The sequence below is a fragment of the Aulonocara sp. 'chitande type north' Nkhata Bay genome, linkage group LG3 (assembly GCF_057382095.1).
Source record: "Aulonocara sp. 'chitande type north' Nkhata Bay isolate Kocher_YH1m ecotype deep benthic linkage group LG3, A_spYH_male_GT1.1, whole genome shotgun sequence".
Classification (NCBI taxonomy): domain Eukaryota; kingdom Metazoa; phylum Chordata; class Actinopteri; order Cichliformes; family Cichlidae; genus Aulonocara; species Aulonocara sp. 'chitande type north' Nkhata Bay.
Genome location: NC_141346.1, coordinates 75,951,007 through 75,976,645, shown reverse-complemented (window position 1 = coordinate 75,976,645; position 25,639 = coordinate 75,951,007). Strand labels below are relative to the sequence as shown.

The window sequence follows — 25,639 nt, the reverse complement described above, 5'->3', positions numbered from 1 at the left end:
TTTGAAAAACAAGTTATGGGTACATATTTGCATAACTTTTTAGGTATATGTACAAGTAGCGGTAATTACAAGTACAAAACATGTACTGTGCTTCATAAATGAGTAACAAATGTAGTACATAACAATAACCTACAGCACACCAGAACAATTGATTCGGACTACCTTTTAGGCTCAGGTGCAGTGACACGGCTTTAACAAGAAGAAAAGTCAGTCATTCACCACCATCTTTCTCTTCTTCCTGCGCACTAAAACCACCAAAGTCCTCTTCTCCAGTGTCGGAAACAAACAGGCTCAGGGTGGCTTCGTCATCCACTCTCAGCTTCTTTCTTTCGTTGTCACTTTCAAAACCAAAGAAATCCTCGTTGTCAGTGTCAGAGTCGAACACCCTCAGAAGGGCCGTGGCGGTGTCCTCTAGTGATGGGATTTCCGGCTCTTTTTAGAGATCCGGCTCTTTCGGTTCGGCTCACTAAAAAGAGCCGGCTCTTTCGGCTCCGAACCGGCTCTTCAGGTTGTTTTGTTGCTTTAATTAATTTATTATTAACAATAATATAAAATTATGCACAAAAGGAATTACTAACGTAAAAACAAGTGGTTTTATTTATATATGTTTATATATAAATATATGCGGTGGCCCCTAGAGACAAAATACGTACAAACTCCAAAACACATTTCTAGCATGAACTGAACTTCCAAAGCAGAGCTACTAGATCACTTAAATTACACAATTGAAAGCATGTGTGTATTGTTTGTGTATTTATACACAGGCACTCATATATATATTCAAATAATTTTTAAAAAAAGTTCATTTACCTGTTACTACCACACACCAAATCCGGTCGTTGGTACTTGCTGGCTTGTGTAGCCACAAGATAACAAAGGCTCAACACTGCGCCCAGCATCCTGGAGCACTTCTGTTGTCTTTTGTACGTGTTTTGAGTTTTTATGTGCTTCGGAGTTTGTACGTGTTTTTACATGTTTTGGAGTTTTTACGTGTTTTGGAGTTTGTACATGCTTCAGAGTTCGTACGTGATTTGAAGTTTGTATGTGCTTTGTCTCTAGGGGCCACCGTAAATATACTTTTATTTATTCACTCCACATAAAATGTAATAAATAAATCATATAATACAAAAATCAACTATTCACATTTCAAGTTTTAACTATTTAAATTTTCAGCTTTTTCCTTTCACATAATAATATAATAATATGAAATAATATGAAAACTAAAAGAACATGCATATTCTCTGTCATATGGGCCTGCATGAATAAACTTTCTCAATCCTTTATCATCTGCAACCGAAAATAGTTGTGGATGATTACTATACCTTTCTAATGTTGTTGTCCCTGCCTCTCTTTCTCTCTCTCTGGCTCTGTTCCTGTGCTACTGAGTGTAACTACCGCCCCTCCCCCCTCTGCCCAGCGTAAAGCACAAGCTCGCGTGCAGAGTGAAGCGGAAAAAAAGTGCGAGAGAGAGGCTGAGAGAAAGAAAAAAAAAAAAAAAAAAAAAACCCACGTGACGGCTCGCGATAAGGAGCCGGCTCGCGTCGTTCACGTCAAAGAGCCGGCTCTAAGAGCCATTTCGTTCGCGAACGACCCATCACTAGTGTCCTCCTCTCCATCATGCAGCATTCAGCCCTTCGAAATCTGTTGGTGATCGTGGATGTTTTCACACTTTTCCACGCTGTCAGAATCCAATGGTGGAGTTGGGCATAACTTGCTTTTTGCAAGTTTATCGCCGCTCATCATCCAGGCCTCCAGCTGAACGGGTAGCGCTACTTTGAAGTTTTTTTTTCGCGCTACCTCGTACTGCACTACGTTGCCTGACGGATGGACATGTGACCAACATACCACTCTTGAACCCCGATCCTTCCGCCAGGCAACGTAGTGCCGTACAACAGCGGAACAAACAAAACAAATCCGCTCATGGACAATCCATAGAAAAGCCGCACCTGACTAAAAGCCCCAGGGCTCAAAGCTTGTGCAAAAAGTAGCGGCTTATAGCCCGACAATTACGGTACACCAGTTCAGAATGTGTGGAGTACAGTTAAGAACATGAATGCAGACAGGAAACAACAGCAGCTGTTGTAAAGTAAATTCAAACTCCTTCATTAAATGCAGCTGGTTGAGTTGAAAACAATGGAGAATGATTGTGTTACGTTGTTTATTCTCTATAGAAATGGAGCAGGAGTGCATGCAGAGCTGGACGTGGGCTGTATATACATGCGTGTATCTGTTTTGTCTGTGAGCAGAGAAAACAAAGCGCTGGAAATGTCATATTGAAATGTTAAATCAGGAAAATCCTGGAGAAGAGGATAGTTCTAATGTTCAGTTTGTAATGTTGAATTCAACACAGCTCTTAAATGCATAAAAATGACTTCACCTGACGTCAGACTGAGCAATCGGATTAGCTACTCATATTGATTTAACCCTTTAAGACCTACCATAGAACCAAGTCCGCCAGAGCTTATATTATATTTTTACATGCTGTAGAGCCATTTTTGGGAGCATTTCAAGTTGCTATACATCAATACAACCATTACAGCCTAAATTTTAATAATATGTATGTATTAAGTGCATAGTAATTACATAAATTGCAAAAAAGTGCAATAAACTACAAAAAAATTGAAAATCGTTTTTGTTTTTTTAACATATATTTCTAGTTAGAGAAATTTAAGAGGCTTATCCCTCAAAACTGTAAATACAAAAAAGTTGCACAAAATAGTTTACCACCTCAGGAAATTTATTTTGAGTGCCTTCATAGTTTTATTTTTGAAATACACCAATTTTTATATACTGCAGGAAAAACAAAAATAAATATTATACTGCAAATTTGCAAAATAACAGCATATGCATCAAAATAAACTATTTCCAGCAGAGCAATATGAGTCCTAAGCATATGTGGAAGGAAACTGTAACCTAGGACAAGCTGATGGCATAAGATGTAAATACAACTCCTCAGGTTTCATATGCAAAAAAAATTATTGCGCTAGCTCACGTGATTACAGTGCTACCGGGATTTAAAAATAGTTGCGCAAAACGGAGTGTGCCCACTCTGACCAGTTTTAAAGTGTTAAAGCAAGAAAATATGGTATTAGCATGCCAATTCCTATTAACCTTAAATTAGCATTACCTGCTAATGGCAGTCTACTTAGCATTAACTCCTCACTAATGTAATGCTAATTCACATCAAATTATCTTTAGCTTTAGCATTAGCGGCTAGCTTCAGCCTACCTAGCACTAGCTGCTCACATTGTTAAAAGGGAAGAGAAAACGATATTAGCATTAGCTTGTAATAATTATTCACCCCTAATTAGAATTAGCCACTAATGGCAGCATACTTAGCATTAACTCCTCACATCGTTATAATGGAAATGATGCTAACTTGCATTAAATTAGACTGCTGTTATTAGCTAATGCTATTTAGCAGTAGCTGCTCACATTGCTATAAAGCAAAGGAAAACGATATGAGCATTAGGTTCTAATGCGTATTTGCCTTAAATTAGACGTAGGTGGGCAGCACGGTGGCACGATGGTTAGCACTGTTGCCGCACAGCAAGAAGGTCCTGAGTTCAATTCCACCATCAGGCCGGGGTCTTTCTGTGTGGAGTTTGCATGTTCTCCCCGTGTTTGCGTGGATTCCCTCCGGGTACTCCGGCTTCCTCCCACCGTCCAAAGACATGCAGCTTGTGGGGATAGGTTAATTGGATAATCCAAATTGCCACTAGGTGTGAATGTGCGAGTGAATGTGAGTGTGAATGGTTGTCTGTCCCTATGTGTTAGCCCTGCGACAGACTGGCGACCTGTCCAGGGTGTACCCCGCCTTTCGCCCTATGACAGCTGGGATAGGCTCCAGCGCCCCCCGCGACCCTGAAAAGGATAAGCGGAAGCGAATGGATGGATGGATGGATGGATAGACGTAGGTGCTAATGGCGGCCTACTTAGCATTAGCAGCTCAGATGTTGTAATGCTAGGGAAAAGAGTGTTAGCATTAGCCGTTCACAATGTTATAAAGTTAAGGGAAATAGTGTTAGCATTAGCTACTCACATTGTTAAAAAGTGTTAGCATTAGTGCATAATGCTAATTCACATTAAATTAGCATTAGTTAATAACGGCAGCCTATTTAGCATTAGCAGATAATGTTGACCTTGGCCCACTGGAAAAGTTCAGAACTAAAGATTTAGGAGTGTTTCTCGATAGCTCTTTCTCGTTTGAGAAACAAATAAATTCTGTTATTAAAACCAGCTGTAAGGTTTATATTGTTGATTGTCATTTATGCTTAGAAATATTTACTCATATATGCTTAGAGTTGTATAATCGATTGCATAATGATAGAGGTTTGATCCTTAGTAGTCTGTAAAGACTCTGTGTGCCTTCCAGAGTGCTCTGGCATGCACACACCACTTGGGGCCATGAGAGAGGTCGTACCCTCTCTTACTGATTTATGGTGTAGGACAGGGGTCTCAAACTCAATTTAGCTGGGGGCCGCTGCAGGCAGAGTCTGGGTGAGGCTGGGCCGCATTAGGTTTTCTACAAGAAAGGCATGGTTAAAAAATTCCAATCTTCTCAAATCTCTTTATTTTTATTTTTTAATACAAAATATGAAAAATAAATAAACAAATTAAGAATTAATAAGAAAATAAATCAATCTGTAATACATAAATAAAATAATAATAAGATATTTTTAGTCAGTGAACTTGTGTGTTTTTTTCAGTCTTCTATATCTGCTGTATTTAGATTGAAATGTCTGTATTAACAGTTCTATAACCTTCTTCTGAACATGAATGGAACACTGTAGAAAATGAACTGTTCTTCTGAACATGGCTTCTCTTGCCTACTCCTTGCTGCTAGAGACCTGGCAGCGTTTCCTCTCGCATAGCCGAGCCAGATTTGGCCTGAGGGAGGAAGCAGTTGCGACCCTCAGTATGTCTTGAAGATGATCATCCGTAAGTCTGGACCTGTACTTGGACTTATTGAAGTTCAAAGTGGAGAAGAGCTTTTGGCACAAGTATGTGCTACCAAAAAGGCACATGGTCCGCTTGAACATTCGGGAAAGCCGAGGGAAACTAGGGCTCAATTCTCTCAAAAATTGTCCAAGCTTGTCTGCTTTTCCACTCACCTCCCTGAACTTTGCTTTGAGTTCAGAGTTGCACTGCAGCTCAATGAGCTCCATTTGAAGCACAGAAGGGGCATCTTGCACATCAAAGGAGAAGGGGTCCGCAAAAATGTGAAAGGTGGCTCTGTGTGTCTTGAAGTCAGCAAATCTGTGATCAAATTCCTCCTGTAGCCTCAAAATGACATCAACATACTCGTCAGCACTGAATGGTGTGCCTGCATCCACGAGTGCCTTGCATGCTGGGAAATGGCAAAGGTTTGTCTGAGAGAGCTGAGCTTTCCAGAGCGCCAGTTTTGTGGAGAATGCTCTCACGTTGTCATAGGCAGCACTGACAAGTTGCCCCTGGCCTTGTAACGTCTTGTTCAGTACATTAAGCTCATGTGTCATATCAACAAGAAAAGCTGAGTCCATGAGCCATTTGGGATCAGTTAGCACAGGAACACTAACTCCATCCTTCTCCATGAAGGCTTCACTTCTGCTCTCAACTCAAAAAGTCTCTTTAATACATTTCCCCTGCTGAGCCAACGTACCTCAGTGAAGTCGAGCACATCCCCATATTCTGACTCCATTTCCTCTAGAAAAGCACAGAACCTTCGGTGCTTTAAGCCCCTGGATCTGATTTGGTTGATGCATTTCACAACAATAGACATCACATTGTCAAACTTCAGGCATTTGCTGCAAAGGACCTGCTGATAGATGATGCAGTGCAGAGCAATGGCCTCCTCCACGCCTTCCTCTTCCAGTTTGTTTTGTGCCACCAGTCCATGTTTCCTCCCTGTCATTGATGGCGCTCCATCTGTTGTTATTCCAACAAACCTCTTCCATGGCAAACCAACATTCTCAATGGCATCACACAGCTTGTAAATATCTGCTGAGCGGTGGTCTGGCCATGCATTGGAATTACTGTGAGCAGCTCCTCCATCACTTCAAAACTGTCATCAACACCACGGACATACATTGGGAGCTGGGCAGTGTCGGTGATGTCTGTGGTCTCATCAAGAGCGACTGAGTATACACTGAAACATTTGGCTTTCTCACACAGTTGGTCATAAATGTCACTTGACAGGTCAGAAATGCGATCTGCTGCGGTGTTGGCAGAAAGGCTGATGTTGCTAAACTGACCTTTCTTTCCCGGACAGACTATATTTGCAGCCTGCAATATGCACTTTTAGACAAATGCACCTTCTGTGAATGGCTTCCCTGCTTTAGCAATCATCTCACTAACCACGTGGCTCCGACTGCTGCATTATTCTCTTTGGTTGCTTTCTTGGAGAAATCTTGCTGCCTCAGTAGATCTGTTTTAAGACTGGCAACCCGGTTCGCTCTCTCGTCTCCCTGGTATTTTGCATCCAGCTCAGCATGTCTAGTTGTGTAATGACGTTTCAAATTGTATTCCTTGTGCAGCGCAACTTTCTCTGTGCAAATAAGACAGGTCGGGGTGCCCCTGTGCTCAACAAAGAAATATTGCATTTCCCACTTTTCCTGAAATTGTCGGTGCTCATCACCAACCTTTCTCTTCACCGCAGGCTTTGAAAAAGACATGTTTGGGGCTATGTGACATTTATAATTCTACTTGGTGTCACTGTCGCATTGAAGTTTCAATCAAGCGTTTAGCCGACGGACGGGGAACGTCTCAACGCGTAGAGAACGTCATTTCTGCTTCTTTTTCTTGCAACCGTAGCACGGCGATCGGCAGATAAAAAGCCGGTAGCAGTCTCCTTTGTTTTTACGCTCGATGTTCATGTCTTTCATGACGACACGAACACCGTGGCGTTTGCAGATGGTAGAAAGTGCAGGGATAGCGAGCGCAAAAAAGGCGACTGCTCACGGCGCCGGGCTGTTGTTACAGGAGAAAGAAGCGGAAATGACACCGTGACATATAACAAATAACATCAGCTGTTTCTGATGTTAGTTGTTTTGACTGCTTTTACATTATATTGAAATATATGTAATGTTCATGTTTGCTGCAATGCAAACGCAGTGATGCAAATAAAAACATCGAGCCACAAATTACGGTGCGACCCTATAATTAGTCCGGGTTACCGGGGACTGTTGTTGCCGATGAACAGGTGTCGCTATGTGACTGCAGACTAAATTGGGCTGCATTGAGTTCATGACTTTTCTTTTATCCCGCCGCCTACGCATCACTGTGAGAGTTAATATGAGATCTCTCTCTGTGGAAAAATAACTTTAAATCCCACTGACGTGTGTATAAATCTATATACGTATAATGTCCCGCTGGGCAGCAACTTAAAAAAACAACTTTTTTTGAAGTGTTGTGAACGCAGCGCGCTGGGGCGAATGTCGGCGTTTGCCCAATAGAAAGGAGGAAGCCAGCCAGGCACAGGAAAGAAAGAAACACTCCAGGGCAACGCTGCTGGAACTTTGACTCATTGAGAAATGTTTCCCTGCTTGCATCAAGCCCGGCTGGTGTCCCCTGAGATCCATATCCCACCCTGATTGGTGGGTTAATTCAGCTCCGCCCACAACACTGTAAAGTGTCATACATTATCAAACTAACATTACATTTTCATATTAAGGTGGGGCCAAAAACTATCGTCCTGCGGGCCGCAATTGGCCCGCGGGCTGCGAGTTTGAGACCCCTGGTGTAGGAGGACACCTACTCTGTGTCTGGTGAAGTATAAGAGCCCTTTGTTAGGGGGACCGCTGGACTCTTAGCACCAGCTTTGGGGTCACAGGGTCACATCTGGAACACACACACACACACACAGACACACACACACGGACACAGACACACACACACAGACACAGACACACACACACACACACACACACACACACACACGGACACAGACACACACACACACACACAGACACACACAGACACACACACACAGACACACACAGACACAGACACACACAGACACACACAGACACACACAGACACACACACACACACACACACACACACACACACACACACACACTATGCACAGACTGGTACTCTTTGTTCATACCTGTGTAAGACGTCATAATGAACTTGTGCATATTCATGTAAGCTCAATAAAGAGCAGTGTTACGAGGGAGCAGACGAGAGCGACTGAGGTCAAGTGAAGGAACGGCGCTGTCACAGTTCTCTCCCTCATCAATTGTCTGGTTCCAGCGGTGGGTCTGTGCTAGACGACCCATCAGCAGCTTTTTCCACTGGTTACCAGTACGTGGTAGAATCCACTTCCAGATCTGGTTGTCTTTAAATCTGTGAATGGATTGGCTCCATCTTATCTCTCTTTAACAAAAGAATCCAAGTGGAGCCCTCAGGTCTGCAGATAAGCAGCTTCTGACCAGAACTAGACGTAAAAACAGAGGTGAGCTTTATCGATGGCTGCAGCCAAACTCTGGAACAGTCGCCCTTCACATCAGGTCGTCACCAACACTGGACATTTTTAAAAGCCGGTTGGAAACACATTTGTACTCTGTAGCTTTCAATCCTGACCAGTCTTTATAGTCATTACTGTGTATGTTTCCTATTTTCTCTCTACTCTGTGCAGCACTTTGGCTCAAGCTGTTTTTAAATGTGCTGATAAATAAATGTAGATTTCTTTGAATAAAACAGTGGAGCCGAGCTTTGAGCTCAGTGTGTAACAGTGTGTGTGTGAGAGCCATGTAATGTCCATGTGTGCATGCTGACTGTGCTGCTCTGACCCCCCTCCTCCTTTCAGGGTGGAGCCTGCTGGAGTCCGATGGTTGAGACCAGGTCTGAGGAAGTGTAAGTGTGTTTTTAATGGGATTCATGAAAACAAAGCAGCACACATTCAACCATCTTCATCATGTCAGGAGTCATCATCAAAGTGTCAATCAATGAACAGATGATGGATCAATAACTGCAGCTGGATTGTGTTTGTTCTCTCCATCAGATTCCTGTCAACTCACAATCGACACAAACACAGTGAACACAAACCTCCAACTGTCTGACAACAACAGGAAGGTGACATGTGTGGAGGAGGTTCAGTCATATCCTGATCATCCAGACAGATTTAATGTTTGGGCTCAGCTGCTGTGTAGAAATGGTCTGACTGGTCGCTGTTACTGGGAGGTCGAGTGGAGAGGAAGCGTTGATATATCAGTGAGTTACAGAAGCATCAGAAGGAAAGGAGACAGTTATGACTGTGTGTTTGGACACAATGATCAGTCCTGGAGTCTGATCTGCTCTGATGATGGTCCTCGTTCTGTCAGGCACAATAAGAGACTAACATCCATCTCCTCCTCCTCCTCCTCCTCCTCCTCCTCTGTCTCTAACAGAGCAGCAGTGTATGTGGACTGTCCTGCTGGCACTCTGTCCTTCTACAGAGTCTCCTCTGACACTCTGATCCACCTCCACACCTTCAACACCACATTCACTCAAACTCTTTATCCTGGGTTTTATGTCTGGTCTCCTGGTGCCTCAGTGTCCCTGTGCTGAGTGGAGTGTAAAGAGTGTCTCCTGTTACAGAAACACTCTGACTGTTGAACAGATAGTTCAGTCTGTACATGTCTGTCTCTTTCACTCACAAACACGTTTTCAGATTCATGGATTCAATCAGTTGATGTTTGAAACTCTTCTAAATGATTCCTTGTAAACTTCTTCCTCTTCAGTCACAAACAAACAGGAAGTGATGTCACATGTGTTCCTGTCCACACAGCAGAATGAGTCTATTGCTGACAGTGATGTACAAACAGAGTGAGCATTTCTGAGGCCCAAAATAAACTGAGTAGTTCACTGAATGAACAATGGACTGTGAGCTCAGTTCCTTCATCATTAGTATGGATTATATATGTATATGTATTATATTAGTATCATATATATCAGGTGCTGCTGCTTTCAGTCATTGTGCAAATGTGCTGTTTGTAAGCTTGTAAAGCTGCAGTCAGCTGAGACTGAAGAAGTCACCTGATCAGTGAGCAAACGTTTCTGAAAACGTCCAGATGAACAGAATCAACCTTTTGGGATCAGCCAGCAATGCAGCATCATTGTTGTTCAGCTTCAGAGGTTTGCAGGAATGAACTGATGACCAGAAACAGCTGCAAAGTCCAAGAAAATACCAGCTGGAGTTCAGCTGCATTTGAAGAAGTCAAAGAAAAGTAAGGATGGCAAAGGGCGACGTTTTCTTCCAAAGAGCTGCAAACATGGTCGACGCCTCATTAGAAGAATCATCTGGACATTTGTGAGGAACTCTAACCAAGAAAGCAACGTCACACAGATCCAACAGACAGTTTCCATGACTGCAAGTGTTGAGTGGAAAAATGCTACATTGCATTATTGCATCCTCTCACCACAGGAGGCGCTGTTGGCACCACTGATTGCTGATCAGCTGTTCTCTGATGATCTGATTGATACTGTGAATAACGGGACTCACTGAACTCTGTGACACAGTGAAGATTACAGAGTTTAACTTCACCCTTTAAGACTGACCACAGAACCAAGTCCGCCAGAGCTTTTGTTATATTTTTACATGCTGTGGAGCCATTTGTGGGAGCATTTCAAGTTGCTATACATCAATACAACTGTTATAGCCCTAATTTTAATAATATGTATGCATTAAGTCCATAGTAACTACATAAAGTGCAAAAAAAACCTCTGCTCATCCATCTCTGTGTGTATCAGGATACATTTGGTTCATAATACACAGAAAAATCAGAGTTATTACCTGTAATAAATGTGAAAGATTCCTGCAGTGATAACCAGGCAGGACTGAAACACATCCAAGCTGTCACCACGGTAACAGCACCGTCCATCCACAGGTGAGGGGAGGAGCAAAAAGAGGGACTTTGACCATTTTATACTAAAAACACTCAACTAATGTTTCTAATATGAAACAAATAAGCCCACATTAATGTGAGCGTTTATTAAATAATAATAATGATGATTTCCTCCTGATCTCATTTCCACAGCAGAGAAAACTGTGGTGTATATTGAGGTGGAGGGTGTGGTCTGTGGCTCAGGTGTAGAGTGAGGGTGGGGTGCACCACAGCAGCATGCTGGGACTGCTGAGGGTGGAGGAGGGAGTGATGATGACATCAGAGCTGCAGCACAGAGACCAGTGAACACACAGTCTGTTCATCTTTGCATAGATACAATATACAGCACAATATTGAATGACAGACACGCTGTGGGAGCTTCCACAGATACACTGACGTCAGCATCCAGAGTCCTCCTGCTGCTCCCCCCTCAGAGCCCCGTGATCAGCACCAACACATTCAGTTAGATGACAGAGTCCAGCTGCAGCTAGAATCAGCTCCCCTCTGTGAACAACAGCACAGCGTCAGTGTTTCACACTCAGTGAAAGGAGGAAACAGCAGAAGAACACCATGTGTGCTACGTTTCCCAGGACACACTACAAACTGCACAAATACAGAGCAGCACGTGGAAGGACCTGGAGCTGCATTTACAGAGCTGCAGACAGCGTGATGTCCTGTATGGACAGGTGGAAGGAACCAAGTCCTCAGCTGGAACACTCGTGTTTGTCCACAGACAGGAAACACAGCAGGAAACTTCCTCACAGAAGTGCAGCTCATGGATAACACACTTCCTGTCAGTCAGAATGAGGCTGCAGCCAAACACAGAAAGGTGTTTTTGTCCAGATGAGCCCAGAGAAGAAACACGAGTGTTCACAGACATCAGAAGCTCAGAGAGGTGAAACATGAGGTTGGAGTCCTCGTCAGCATCCAGAAGAGCTGCTGTGAAACCCTGAGTACTCATGACAGACTCTGATGGCACAAACACATCATGATTCAAACAGAAAGACAAACATGGAGCTCCTGATCCTCCTGCATGAGAACAAGCTGACATGAGCGCTGTGTCTGAGAGTGTCTCCCTGTCACAGTGACAATAACACAGCTGCTGCTCACAGTCATTAAACTGACCTGAGGTCAGCTGTGCTCCTTACATATGAACCATGTGACCTCACATCAGTGCTGTGGATGACTGTAGTCATAGAAGAGTAGAGCTGTAGCAGGTGGTGTGAGGAGGAGGTGGTGTATTGTAGTTAACGCAGTACTGAAACACTCCAGCAGAGGGCGCTGTTAAGTCCTTATTGTAACACAGTTACTGTGTGCAGTTAGACTTCATACATAATCTGCACTTATTTCCATCAGACATGCTGTCAGTAAATGATTGGTTTCTATTGATTCTACTTCCTGTTGACTCGTTTGATGACAGTGAAACAATCACAGCTGATTGTGTGATGATGTAAACTGTCACTGTTACATTCAGTGTGTGTGACATAATGTTAGTGCAGGCTGATAACAGCCTGGTTCTGTTAGAAACACATGAACGTGTCCATAGATCAGTGTGTGTTTAACATGAGAGCTTCAGCCCTGCTGATGTGTTAAATAAAGACATGCAGGAAAACTGATGAGACTCTGAAATAACTCTTTATATTTATAATGTAACTCTGCATCAAAAGAACAACAAAGGATCCCAGACAGGTTTCTGTGAACAAAGACCATTCTGATGTTTCTGTGTTTCTAACACTTTGACATTATTAGTAAACAGACTGCAGTGAGCAGCATTTATAAAGAGCTTCTATATAAAGATATGACAGCTGTTTGACAAGTTTATCACTCTGTGTTTGGACCTGATCAGTCCAGCTGTTTACTTGAAACATGTTCATTTACCTGTTCTGTTATATTCATGTTCTTGTCTCTGTTGAAAACACATTTTAATGTCCCTCAGATTTTTCTCCCAGATGAATAAATATAAAAATGACACAAACTGACTGCAGCTACTTTTTGTCCTTTCTGTCAAAAACCTTCATGTGACTCATGAGAGACACGTTTCAGCTGTTTGTGACAGATCAGAGGCCAACAAGTCATTTATAACACTTTCCATCATTGTTTAAAGTTCTCAGTGTTTCTGTGTTGCTGCGTATAGGATCTCCCAGCATCATCACTGTGCTGTCCAATCATTGTGTGCGAGGTTACCCTTATAGTGCGATGTGTGTTTGCACAAAGAGAAGCATGTGTGTCAAATATAAATAAGCACAGAACAGAAACAGCTGCTCGTTTCTTCTGTTTAGAGTCAAGTTAGTGTTTTGTGTCTTTGTTTGAGGCCTGATGTCGAGCAGAGGTGTGTGTAACTGCACTGCTCTGTTATATGTGTGAAGTGTGTGCTTCTCTTCAGCATCATCTTTGTCACTGCTGATTCCTTTGTGTCATCATGTGTTGAGAAGAGAGAACAGTTATAACGGAGGAGCAAAAGGAAGCCCTGAAATCTGCATCAACAAGGAAGTGTTGGCTCACCAGTGATCCCAGCAGAGCCACTGGTTTGGCTCCAGTTGTTCTAGATTCAATGATGTTGTTGCTACAGATACATGTCAGCATCTTTATTGAATTTAATATGAAGCAGAAATGGTGTCATTAGGAGAAGAAGAGGAGAACAAGTCCGGCGAGGAGGCAGCAGCTCTTAAAGATGAAACAGCAGCTCAGCCCTGAGCTCAGAGAGCTGCACATGAAAAAGCTCCTCAAGCAGATCCTGTCAGAGGTTTGTCATCAACAGGAGGAACTGTTCACATCATAGGATGAAGATGCTGTCAGCTGGATGAAGAAGGTTATTTAATGCAAACGTTCACACTGAAGTCAAATTGTTGTCGTGTTGAACAGATTCATGTACTGATCGTCTCCAGAATGTTAGAAGAGCTTCAATGAATCATTAGAAACAACTTACAGCTGCACAGCTGTGTCAAACACATCTGTGTGTCATTGTGGGATTGTTGTGTTTCTACATGTGACACACGTCTAAAACATGCACACAATCTGAACACAAACAGGGACTCATGTGTTCCCACAGCCAGATGCTGAGAGCCATTTCCTTGTAGTCCTGTGTCTACATACATGAACCATTAGATGTTATTGGAATGATTGTCAGCTCTGATAGTTTCATGTGTGTTTAGCTGGACGCTGTTTGATCCTCGACATGTTTAAAGGTGTCCAGTCCTGAGACACTGGGGCTGGAAACAGCTGTGATGTCATTGGACTGTCACACAGACAGAAGTGCATGAAGTGAGCAGCCGAGGAGCCGCTGATGTTTTGGATTCAACAGCATTTGAAAGGTCGACACAGACACATTTGCACACAGAAAGCTGAATCTGTCATATGCCACAGTGAACTCACTGTTCAGTGTTTTTCAGGAAGCTTCTTAACTGCCTCTGCTGCCAAACAAGCAGCTGATGTCCTTGAGAAGAAGCTGAAGAAGTCTTCAACAACAAATACAGGAAGTGGACTTTCAAATACTAGATTCACTTTAGACTCACAGAGAAATGACTCAACCAGCTGTGTTTGACTATATGAAAGGTCAGTGTGTGTCTGCACACAGACTGTTGTGTTGGACTGTTATTCAGTTGTCTGCTGAATGTTTTCAAATGTCTGCATCTCAGCTGTGATGAGGCTGGGGGTCATGGGAGGCCACCGTAGCAGCCTCTTCAACATCATGACATCATCATAAATGCTGCTGGACTGTCTGATGGGCTGACGGTGAAAAAGCCGTCGGGAAGGAAACAGAAGACATTTCAGAGGCTGCAGCAGATTTCTTTGATTCGGGGCCTTTTTCAGCTTTATTGGACAGAGCAGTGAAGATAAGTGACAGCAAAGCAGAGAGAAAGGGGGCGTGGCCCGGGTCAAAGCCAGGCCAGCTGCTCTCCACCTCGTGGTCACCTGCTCATCCTAGTGAGCTCCACCAGCAGCCCTTTCACACACTTTACACTGTCAAACACTGTGTGTGGACCTCAGCTAACAACAGGCTACATTTAAGTCTGGACTACATGCTTTTATATTGTTTTTATTCCATCAGCAGCTCAACATCATGAGCAGCTTTGACATAAAGACATCAAACTCAAGCTGACTTTAAACTACTTTTAATACAGGGGCTCAAAAACAACAACATCTTTATTATATATCAGGACACAAAGTCATTTCATCTCAAAGGGAAACAGCTTTATTTGGAATAACCAGCACTATCAACTGGTTTGGGATCTCCACCAGTTTCATGTCTTTGCAGCTTCTCCAACAAAGTTCCTGTAAAATCAGCATGTTTGTCTTTATTGGTTTGATAGTGATTGATTATTCAGTCCCAATCTGCTGTCATCTAAAGAACAAAATGATGTTTCTATGAGTCACAAAGCTCCAGATGTTGTCGGCTTCACAAAGAAAACAAAGAACTTAAACACAAAGTGTTTGGAGCCAAAATGTTCCCAAGCTGCTCTTTTTGAAATGGCAGAGGTACAGTGGTGTCTAACAGCACACTGTGGAAGGCAAACATGTTATTGTTGGATGAAACTTCATGAATCCTTTGTAGATTTGAGCTGTTGGAGCCTTTCTTTTCTCTTCAGGTGTACAGATGCTGAGGAGGCAGGTGAAGCAGGTGGAGCTGTTGTGATGCTGGCAGAGGGTGTGTCTTAGTAACTCTGTGAGGCAGAACTGGATCCAACATTGTGGATGTGTTGATGTTGGAGCCATTAAGAGTCTCTGGCCACACTGTAGGATTTCCCTTTGATCCACTGTGGGGGCATTTTGGAGTCTGTCAGTGAAACTCTTCATGTTTGTGTTTGACTCCAGTTTATAGAAACAGAGAAATGTGTCATGCTTTTGTTCGGCCTCCACAAATACACACATTTGTTCATTGGTTGGACTTTTTGGAAGGAGACACATTGAAAACCATGTTAATAAGATCTTGTTGTTTCCTGTGGATCCGACACAGAGAGTGGACTTCAGACAGAAAGCGTGGAAGAGATTTTAGAGGCCGTGTGTGGCAACAGGAAGTTTCTGTGTGTTTGCTGATCTTACATGTGGAAAACAACACGTGATGTTTGTGAAGTTCTACAATGATCATTGTTCTCACAGCATTTTGAGTGGGAACAGTTCAAACTGGGAGTAGTGGGAGTTGTTTACTGATTGAAACAAGCTGAATGTTTCTGTGACGATGAAGATCAGCAGCTCAGCTGATCAATGAACTGACATCTATCAGTCGTTTCATGAGATGAAGTCATCAGCAGACATTTGTTCTGACTGTGTGATGAATGTCAGAACGTCAGGGCTCTGCTTTAGTCACTGCTTGATGATCATTGGCTCATTGTTGAATCCAGGGGCCCAGTCTGACCTCTGACCTTTGCTGCAGGTCTTCTGTGTTATCTCCACTTTCATGTCTGATCTTCTGCTGTATCGTCCAAAATAAACATCTGGATCATTTCCAACACTTCAGCAGATCTTTAGTTTGGGCAGTGCAGCACAGAATAACACATATTGTACTATACTGCCCACTTCCTGATCTTATTGGATCTGTGTGTGAGGTTGGTGAAGGAAACACATGTTTACTGAGTGAGTCGCTGCCATTAGGAACTAGTTTTTATATCACAGCCTGGAAATCACACAGGACCATTTCTGCAAGTGAAAAGTCGTCATTGGAGGAAAATCATTGTGTAGTTTGTGCGACTGAAGAATTGTCCCAACTACATGTGCTGCTGACCTTTGACCTTTTCTTTAGGTGCACAGAGGAGTCTGTGGGAACATCCAGAACTGAGGCATCTTGTGTACAAACGTGTTCAGACCAGATGTCAAATGATGTCAGATGTCATCCGTGAATGGATGCAACTGTGGATCGTTCCAATAAAATGAGGCAGTTTTGTAAGTACAAGCCCACTACAACCCATCATCAACATTTTAAATTACATTATACATCTTCACTGATATAAAGCACCACTATTTTAACCTGATTCACTTTTTCCACCCTAACAGTTCATTCCTCAAATCAAACAAGATATTTGACCCTAAAAAAATGCATCAACAAATAATTTTGTAATAAAATATTTATTCTTCAACTTTTACAAGTGAAATCAAACAAGTGTGTTTAAGAGTGAAACCAGAGTGGAAGCTGCTCATATAGAGTCCAACCCAGGCTAAAGTAAGCTGAGTAGAGCAGCACCATCAAAGTGTCGGCTCTCTGAACACGGTGCAAGATCGCCATCTGCAGGACAAAACTAGTTTTTCTCGCCCTCCTCGTCAACATCAAGATGATGTCATCGTACAGCAACTGATTCCCTGTCCGTCTGGAACAAAGCATTTACATTAAAAAAGACATTTACAGAAAATACAAACACCAACAACACATCTCATCATCACATGATATTTTATTATTTATTATATTATATATTTTTATTGTACCATCAACATCAACAAACACCAGCATATTTTCTTTGAGATTGAGTAGAGTGAACCTTTCCCTTGGTTCACTTCCTGCTCGCAGCATCAGCTGACCTCTGACTTCCTGGCAACCAATGAACAAGCGTTACTGTAACAGGAAACACAAACACGTCATCAGAGGATCTTTATGTTCATCATCATCACTGTTTCCTTGTTCTGTCACAAACACACAACACTTCCTGCTCTCTCTCTGGTGGATCTGATTGGCTGTTTCATTCACAGGAGGTCAGGGCGTCACACAAACAGCTTTAACTGCACAACGACACACTTTAAATCATCTGCAGACAAACCTGTGTGTTTGATTTATGAAGAAATAATAAAGACGTGTGTACAGCTGTCCATGAAGCAGCTTCTCACACAAACTCTGACACTTCAGCCACTTTAATTCCTGCAAAGCTGCGCAATAAAGAGCTGTGACTGCTATGAGCTGCTGATGATGACTGCATGAAGCTCTCAGCTGAAGCTTCTTTCATTTATTTTAATGTTAATGTCGCCTTTTTAAGTCTGTGTGAGGATTTTAATGACACACATTAAAGGAGCTTCTTTGATTAGAACCAAATTCATGTTGATTTTCAGCCTGAAATGATAAAAACTTTAATAATTCTGTTTATAATCATCAACCTGGAGACTAATGAAAAGTATAATAGTGAAAGAAAGCCTTTATTATTTGAGTAATGCCTGAATCTGCTCAGAGACGGAGACAACACAGAGGTGTTGATGACAGTTTGACATTAACTGAATTAAAAACAAAGTGCTCTTATTGTGAAAATCTGCCTTCTACTTCTTTAAATCATTTTTATGTATTTTTTAACCTCACAGTGAAACATTGAGGCATTAATCTGACACAGTTTGATCAGCAGCTGTGTTTTCACTGACGTTTCACTTTGATTTGTTCAGACTGAGCAGAGAGGATCGGTTCTCTGTGTGCGCACTGCTGAGAAACACAAGCTCATTTCTGCTGTTTCATGAAAAGTGTTATGGAGGAACAAGAAGTTCAGCCTCTAAACTCTCAGCGTGAGGACTGAGTGAAGAGTTTCAGAGCAGAGAGTTTTGGCTCACAGCTTTTAGCGTCTACACAAAGAGACGATTACGCACTTGATCTGAGAACATCTCCACCTCCTACAAACAAACTCTCCTACGAGCAGCTGTCACAACCACGACATGCAGAAGACTGGATTTCTTCAGGTCAGATTTCATGCAGGTTGCACTAAATTGTGTGTCACAGATTTTGTAGTTCACATTTGTGTGACTCGTTTAAATCTTCTCCTCCTGAAAGTGAAACTCTTACAAACACATCAGGCCACAACCTGCTGCAGGTTAATGATTGATCTGAAGGCAGCTGACCTTTGAGCAGGAACTTGTGAGTCTTTTATTGTGTTTAATGCTCACAGTGCTGAAGCCTGCCGACACACCCACATCATATTATTTGTTCTCAGGGTTGTTCGGCGTGGTGGGGTGGGAACAGAAACTTTCTGAAGGTTAATTATTGATCAAACTAAAGTCATATTAAGGAGCTACTGGCACGGAGTCAGAGCAGAGCTCAGAAATCTGAAATATATCAAAGTATATTAAAGTTAGAGTTTAGAGTACATTGTTTGGTTAGCTGCCTCAAAGGCAGATGACTCTCAATATCACAAGATCAGGTGAGATTTCAGACCAAAGGAAAATCACTGGGATTATCTGTGAAGGGGCAGAAAAGCATAGACCTAGTCTACCTTATAGACATTTTGAAAAGGTAAGAGTGAATCTGTCTTCATTCATCTACCTGGAAACATAAAACCAAAAAACAAACCAATACAACAAAATCACTCCCAGTAGGGGTGGGCGATATAAACGATATACGATAGAATCGATTAAACTTGGTCAACGATAGAGATTTTGGCCCTTTCTCAATATGCGTACTTGTGCATACTTGCGTTCTCGTCTACTCGGGATACGTCATCAGTCGGAGACCAAGTACTGTTCCAATTCGAAGTACGCATCAAGCCGAGTTCTCGCTCCGCCCTTTTTATCGAGCATGCATCGGTGGTGACTTGTGTGGACTTTGTACAGCTAAATATCCCAGAATGCATTTCGTCCAAAACTCAAACGTGGCAATGGTGGACGAGCGGGGCTGAAAACTTTTAAATATTACTCTTTCTGGGTCACAAAATAAACGTTTAAACTTCAAATATCTGCTCGATTTATCAAGATATCATTTATTTCCAAACACGCTCCGGCGTTTTCGGAGACGTCTGTGACCCGCCAGCTCCATAGCAGACAGCGAGGTCGAGGATCATTAGAGCTGGCGAGAACAGCGCATCGTTTTCAACCCCCCCCCCCCCCGCGGTCTTTTCGCTACTCAGGTTAAACAAACCCCAAACCCCAGCAGCTGTCTATTGTATTGAGTGTCCACTAAAATAAAAATAAAAGCATTGTAACATCTCACCTGCTTGTTTTTATTAAGGTATGTACACGTATGTACATGTACACTATTTTTATTAATAGAGATTTCACCACTGAGGTTAAACATGATATATAAGTCACTTAGATCATTTCTAAATGTTAATGTTTGGCTTATTTCAGTGTTTTATTTGTTCCTGAGTAAACCGGTTTGGCTGTGATTAAAGTTAAGCTTCATAACATAGTACTCACAGTTAAATTAAGAGGGGACGGCAGTAAAAACTCTGGACCTGTGACATCATCAAGTATGCCGGTGTTCCAATTGTACAAATCGCGAGTCCGTGCTCGCATTTCCGGCAAGTCCGTGCGGTCTCGGCAAATCCGGTCTCGCCGAAAACGCGAGTACATACTTGCGTACTTAGAATTGAGAAAGGGCCTCTGACTATATCGCTCTATCGCGATAGCGCATGTTGATGATGTCATCAAGCTGCGCCTTTTTTGGTCGAAAGCATCGCAGCGGCTACAACAATTATCATCTGCAATTATGGTGGGCGACAGTCATAGCAAAGAGATAAAGCACTTTTGAAACGCGGGGAAAGCCAAAAACTGCACTTCCTCCACTTCCGTAACATTGATTCATTAATGTTGAATTCTCTCGCAGCTGCTCTATTCCCATGTTGTTGCAGTATATTAATCAGAATCAGAATCAGAATCAGAATACTTTATTGATCCCTGGGGGAAATTATTTTTTGTTACAGTGCTCCATTTTAAACCAACATTAAGACAAGACAGACAATACACTAACTAAGAATAGTACAATATATACATACATACATACATACATACATACATAAGTCACTCATAAATAAATAGCTGGAAAAGAAACATGTGTAGTTGTAGCAGCAAACAGTGTGTTAAGTGGATGCGTTGTACAGGGAGCCACAGGCAGGAAAGATTTCCTGTGTCGTTCAGTGGTGCTTTTCGGTAATCTCAGTCTCTCACTGAACGTGCTCCTGTGACTGACCAGCATGTCATGGAGTGGGTGGGAGGTGTTATCCAACATTGTCTTTATCTTGGACAGCATCCGCCTCTCCGACACCACCTTGAGGGAGTCCAGCTCCATCCCCACAACATTGCTGGCCTTACGGATTAGTTTATTAAGTCTGTTGGCATCTGCGACCCTCAGCCTGCTCCCCCAGCATGCAACAGCATAGAGGATCGCACTGGCCACAACAGACTCATAGAAAATCCTCAGCATTTTCTGGCAGATGTTGAAGGACCTCAGTCGCCTCAAGAAATAGAGACGACTCTGGCCCTTCCTGTAAAGTGCTGTGGTGTTTTTAGCCCAGTCCAGTTTATTGTCAATGTGTACTCCAAGGTATTTATAGTCCTCCACAATGTCAACACTGACCCCCTGGATTGAAACAGGGGTCAAGTGTTTCCTGGTCTTCCTGAAGTCCACGATCAGTTCCTTGGTCTTTGCCACGTTGAGCTGCAGATGATTCTGCTCACACCACGTGACAAAGGAGTCGACCACAGCCCGGTACTCTGTCTCATCATCCCTGCTGATGCATCCAACCACCGCAGAGTCATCAGAAAACTTCTGAAGATGGCAGGTCTCTGTGCAGTGGCTGAAGTCTGTGGTGTAGAGGGTGAAGAGGAAGGGGGAGAGGACAGTCCCCTGTGGTGCCCCTGTGTTGCTGATCACCTTGTCAGACACACACTGTGGGAGACGTACATATTGTGGTCTTCCTGTCAGGTAATCAACAATCCAGGACACCAGAGAAGCATCCACCTGCATCGCTGCTAACTTATCACCCAGGAGGGTCGGCCTGATGGTGTTGAAAGCACTGGAAAAGTAAAAGAACATGACCCTCACAGTGCTCGCCGGCTGGTCCAGATGGGTGTAGACACGATTGAACAGGTAGATGATGGCGTCCTCAGTTCCGAGACGAATAATAACTAACCTCGTATTGTGGATGGATGATTTCAGTTGTTCTCCTGACTGAAGTTTGGCCCGTGTACAGCATCCTGCTATGCGATTGCATTTGTCCCTGACCACCAGAATCCCTCACGTTAACTTTTATCGAGTGGAAAAAAAGTTGGCGTTCATCCTCCAGCTTCACTGTGCTAATGTTATGCTAACATAGCTGTGTCGCTAGCAATCACGTAGCACAACATTATATACCAGGTAGTCCAACTTCAGTAACCCTGCAAACACCACTGCTGTTTAGTTTTCTGTCTTCATTTATGGTGGAAGTGATAGCAGAGCTGTTTGAATTAGTTTCAAAAATCTCTCAGTCAGAACATGCTATGAAATGTTTAGGTGGAAACTAGCGAGCTAACTTCCTGTTAATTTCTAACTCCGTTAAATTTAATAAATTCTGTTTTCATGGATGTTAAACTTAATTGTTACACCTGGTAAAGCAGCAACACTGATGATTTTATTAAAGATGAAAGAATTTAGACCGTTTTTAACTCTTAGTGTTCGTTTGACTTTGGGACCTGAAGCGGACGGAGTTTTGGACCCAGATTACTCCACGAAGCTCCTCACCACGGCAGCCGTAATGCTCTGACAATCCATCAAGCAGTGCGGCTTCGTAGCTTACCAAAGTTCTACTAAAACATTTTTTAACAGATTTCTGCACGCCCAAATCGGTTCGAGGTCAGTAAGCACAACCAGAATTCATACATAAGGCACACTCTTGATTTTTGAGAAAATTAAAGGATTGTAAGTCTGCCTTATAGTGTGGAAAATATGTTATACAGAAGAAAAGAATATATCGCGATATATATCGTTACCGCACGTGCTTCAAATTATACCGCGATATGGATTTTAGGCCATATTGCCCAGCCCTAACTCCCAATTTATTTACAACATTTGAAACATACAGTGTAGCTCCGTCAAAACACCCCAAGGCCAAGTGAAAGTGCTGAGAGGGAAAAAATCATTATTAATGATTTATTTAAACTCATAACTGGCTGCAGCAGCTGAACTTTGACCTGTGAGCTGCAGCTTAAGCTTCTTTTATGGTTCAGTGTTTAATGTGTAAACTGTTTATCACTGCAGAGACGCCTACAGGCTATCTACTGTTCAAAAGTGAATTGTTATATACAGTGTGGCAGCTGACCTTTGACCTGTGAGCTTCAGACTCTTTGCTGGTGTGAAGTGTTTAATCTGACGCAGTCTGCAGACACAGAGGACTGCTGACGGAGAAGAAGCAGAGGATTTTCTGTTTCTACACAGACCTGGTCCAGGCAGCAGAGAGCTGCAGAGTGAAGACGTTCATTGGAAGAAGCTGAGTAAGTTCAACGTCCTCTTTGAATCCTGGATCAGGAAGTGAATATTTGGTGTTTAAACAAGGTTTCTGTCTTTGACTCAGTCTGCTGTCACTTTTTAGAGAGAAAAGGAGATTTTAGATGAACTGGTGTTCCTGCTGCTCCAGCATTAAAGCACAGTATAGGTGACTGCGCTGATGCCTGTTTATAATTTCACCGAAGCTAATAAACTGTTGGCTAAATTTTCTTGTTTTCAGATGTAAACAGAGGTGAGAGGAGCAGATAATAAGGATTAAATATTATGCTGAATAACTAAATTCTGCTAGTCTGTGACGTAACTCCCAGCAGCATCGCCTCATTTCTTTGACCTTTAACATGAGTTAGCTTAGCTAGCAGAGCAGCTATCTCTGCTGTCTGTCATGTGACCGAGTCAAGTGTGTGTAGTAGACTTGTTAGCGTAATGATAAGGGTTTCAGATATTGAGGATGAGTTACAAAACAACACTGGTCCAGAAGAGTTTGGGTCAAACAATGATTTTAATGAACACACGCGTGGGGAGATGTACACTGCAAAACATCAGCCCAAAAATACACCAGCAGTTGTTTTTTATAGCATCAGGGTTTATTATTTTATTAGTTTATTATTTATGACGCCCCCTCATGCGTCAAAGCAGATACATCACCTCTACATCACAAATGTTCTGTTCAACGACTTTTGAGATATTCAGAAAAGCACACTCTCTCCGTCTCCACGGCAGGTGCTTCCTGTTCATCTTCTTCGCTTATCTCTGGAACATCAGACGCACGTCCTACAACAAACTATCACTTATGCAGGCACAAAAATGCAGTTACAAGCAAAATATGTCTGAACTCTTACCTAGACCTAAGTTCACCTACTCTGTATGTGTGCGTGTGTGTGTGTCATGACCTCAACTGCACTCTATCTCACCTCTCACCTCACCAGCTCTCATGTGTGTAATAACCTAACTGAAAGTATACATGTAATATATTGAATAAATGTTTTAATCAAGAACCACTACTACAAGCTTAATAAAAAAGGATATAAACTAATAAAAGATAATAATGAATAACCTGGTTATTCAAATAGCCTTATCCAGACAGCTCCTCAAAATAACAACCAAAAAATGCACACTTTACAGAGGAAACAAAGACATTTTAGAAGTATACTTCCTGACTTATTCTGAGTCATCTGTTACCAAGCAAACTCAAACGCAGAAGGTTGCTGAATACAGTCAGGCCTGTTTCTAGATTATAAGCGTGTATGCAATCCTCCATAGCTCCAAGTCACTTTACTCAATAGATCGGCCAGACATCGCGCCGACCGAGGCTTGAAACCTCCAATTAATTGACTGAGCTCAACTCTTTAATAAGCACAAAATGCAAGGTGCATATAAAATGATTACAGTTGCTCCTGCAATGAAAGATTATTATATGATTATGATAACACCTGTAATACAGACTTTAATGTAATGTCAACAGCTTCAATAAATGCTTTAATGAAATGATGATTAATGGAATGATAAAGATGATGGTTATGAACAGTAGCAGCAAAATAATTTCTTTAATCCTACAGTAGCTAGCAGGCTAAAAGAGGCTAGCAAACTGTGTGAACACTTTGTAAGAGGTGAGCAGTAAAAAGAAGGATAAAGAGCTCCTCCAAATGCTAATAATGCAGTTAACCTGAATTTACTGCTTGTTACATTATATGTGATGTTCAGTCGAAAACAATTACTTAAATTAACATTATTATTATTATTAGTATTATTAGTATTATTATTGGTTTATTATTCATAACATGGCTCCTTACTGTAGTGGTTTGAACAATTGATTTGTGGTTATTGTGTCCCTGCAAATTCAACAATGCGCCTCAATGCAAAGCATCAAACAAATATTTTTATTATCAAGTCCTACTGGATGAATCACCGTAGCTCTGACAGTGAAGCACACTCATTTTTATTGGTAGTCACCTTGTAAGTGCAAGCTTTAAACTCTCATGGATGAGTAAAACTCATTAGAAACACTGGCGAGCAGTAAGTGAATAACAGGTCTGACAGCAGCAGCAGGGACGGTGCTGTCATAGTTTAACGTGGAGTCTGTTTGCACTCAAACAGTGAAGAGCGGAGAAAAGAACTTTAATGGTTCTGGGTCCTTTTGACCACTTTGCGTTTCTTGTGTTTTGGTGATGTTTTGTATTATGGTTTATGTTCTGGTTCATTTACAGTCTTCTTTATGCTGCTTTGAGTTTCTTATACTTCCTGTTTAGTTCCTTGATCATTAGATTTCCTCTGTGTCTCTGTGTGTGTCTGTGTTTGTGTGTGTTTGTGTGTGTTTGTGTGTGTCTGTGTTTGTGTGTGTTTGTGTGAGGCCTGATGCTCCTTTCTATATTTCCTCAGCCTGTCACGTCTCTCTTGTCTCCTCTTTCCCTCGCTCACTCTCGTCTGCCTTTCCTCCACTCCTCTGTCAAGCTCACGTGTCAGTGTTGCGTTCCTTTGTTTGCTGTTTTATTGTGAAAGTCTTGCATTCTTTGTTCAGTGTGTTTCATTTTTCCTGTGAAGGTTCTCAGTCATCCAGGTCATCATAGTTTAAGGAGCTTGGAAAGAAAAGCATCTGGACTTCTATAAGTTGCTTGAAGATGATTCGCCGTTATATTCGGGTTTC

General features: G+C 42.3%; 1 protein-coding gene across 4 annotated transcripts in view; it reads left to right on the top strand.

Annotated features, from left to right (window-relative positions):
* LOC147337049 (protein NLRC3-like) overlaps nt 1-25,639 on the top strand; it is a 646,813-nt gene that overhangs the window by 351,078 nt on the left and 270,096 nt on the right. The window contains exons 8-9 of one of the 4 annotated variants that reach the window (XM_086287148.1): nt 8,792-8,838; nt 8,987-9,742. The exons of 2 other annotated variants lie outside the window; for them this stretch is intronic. In XM_086287148.1, the coding sequence (XP_086143274.1) occupies nt 8,792-8,838; nt 8,987-9,531 (592 nt within the window). In that variant the 3' untranslated portion in view covers nt 9,532-9,742. Of the gene's footprint in view, nt 1-8,791; nt 8,839-8,986; nt 9,743-25,639 lie in introns of those variants that run through there. One more of the 4 variants, XM_086287141.1, reaches the window with a different exon arrangement.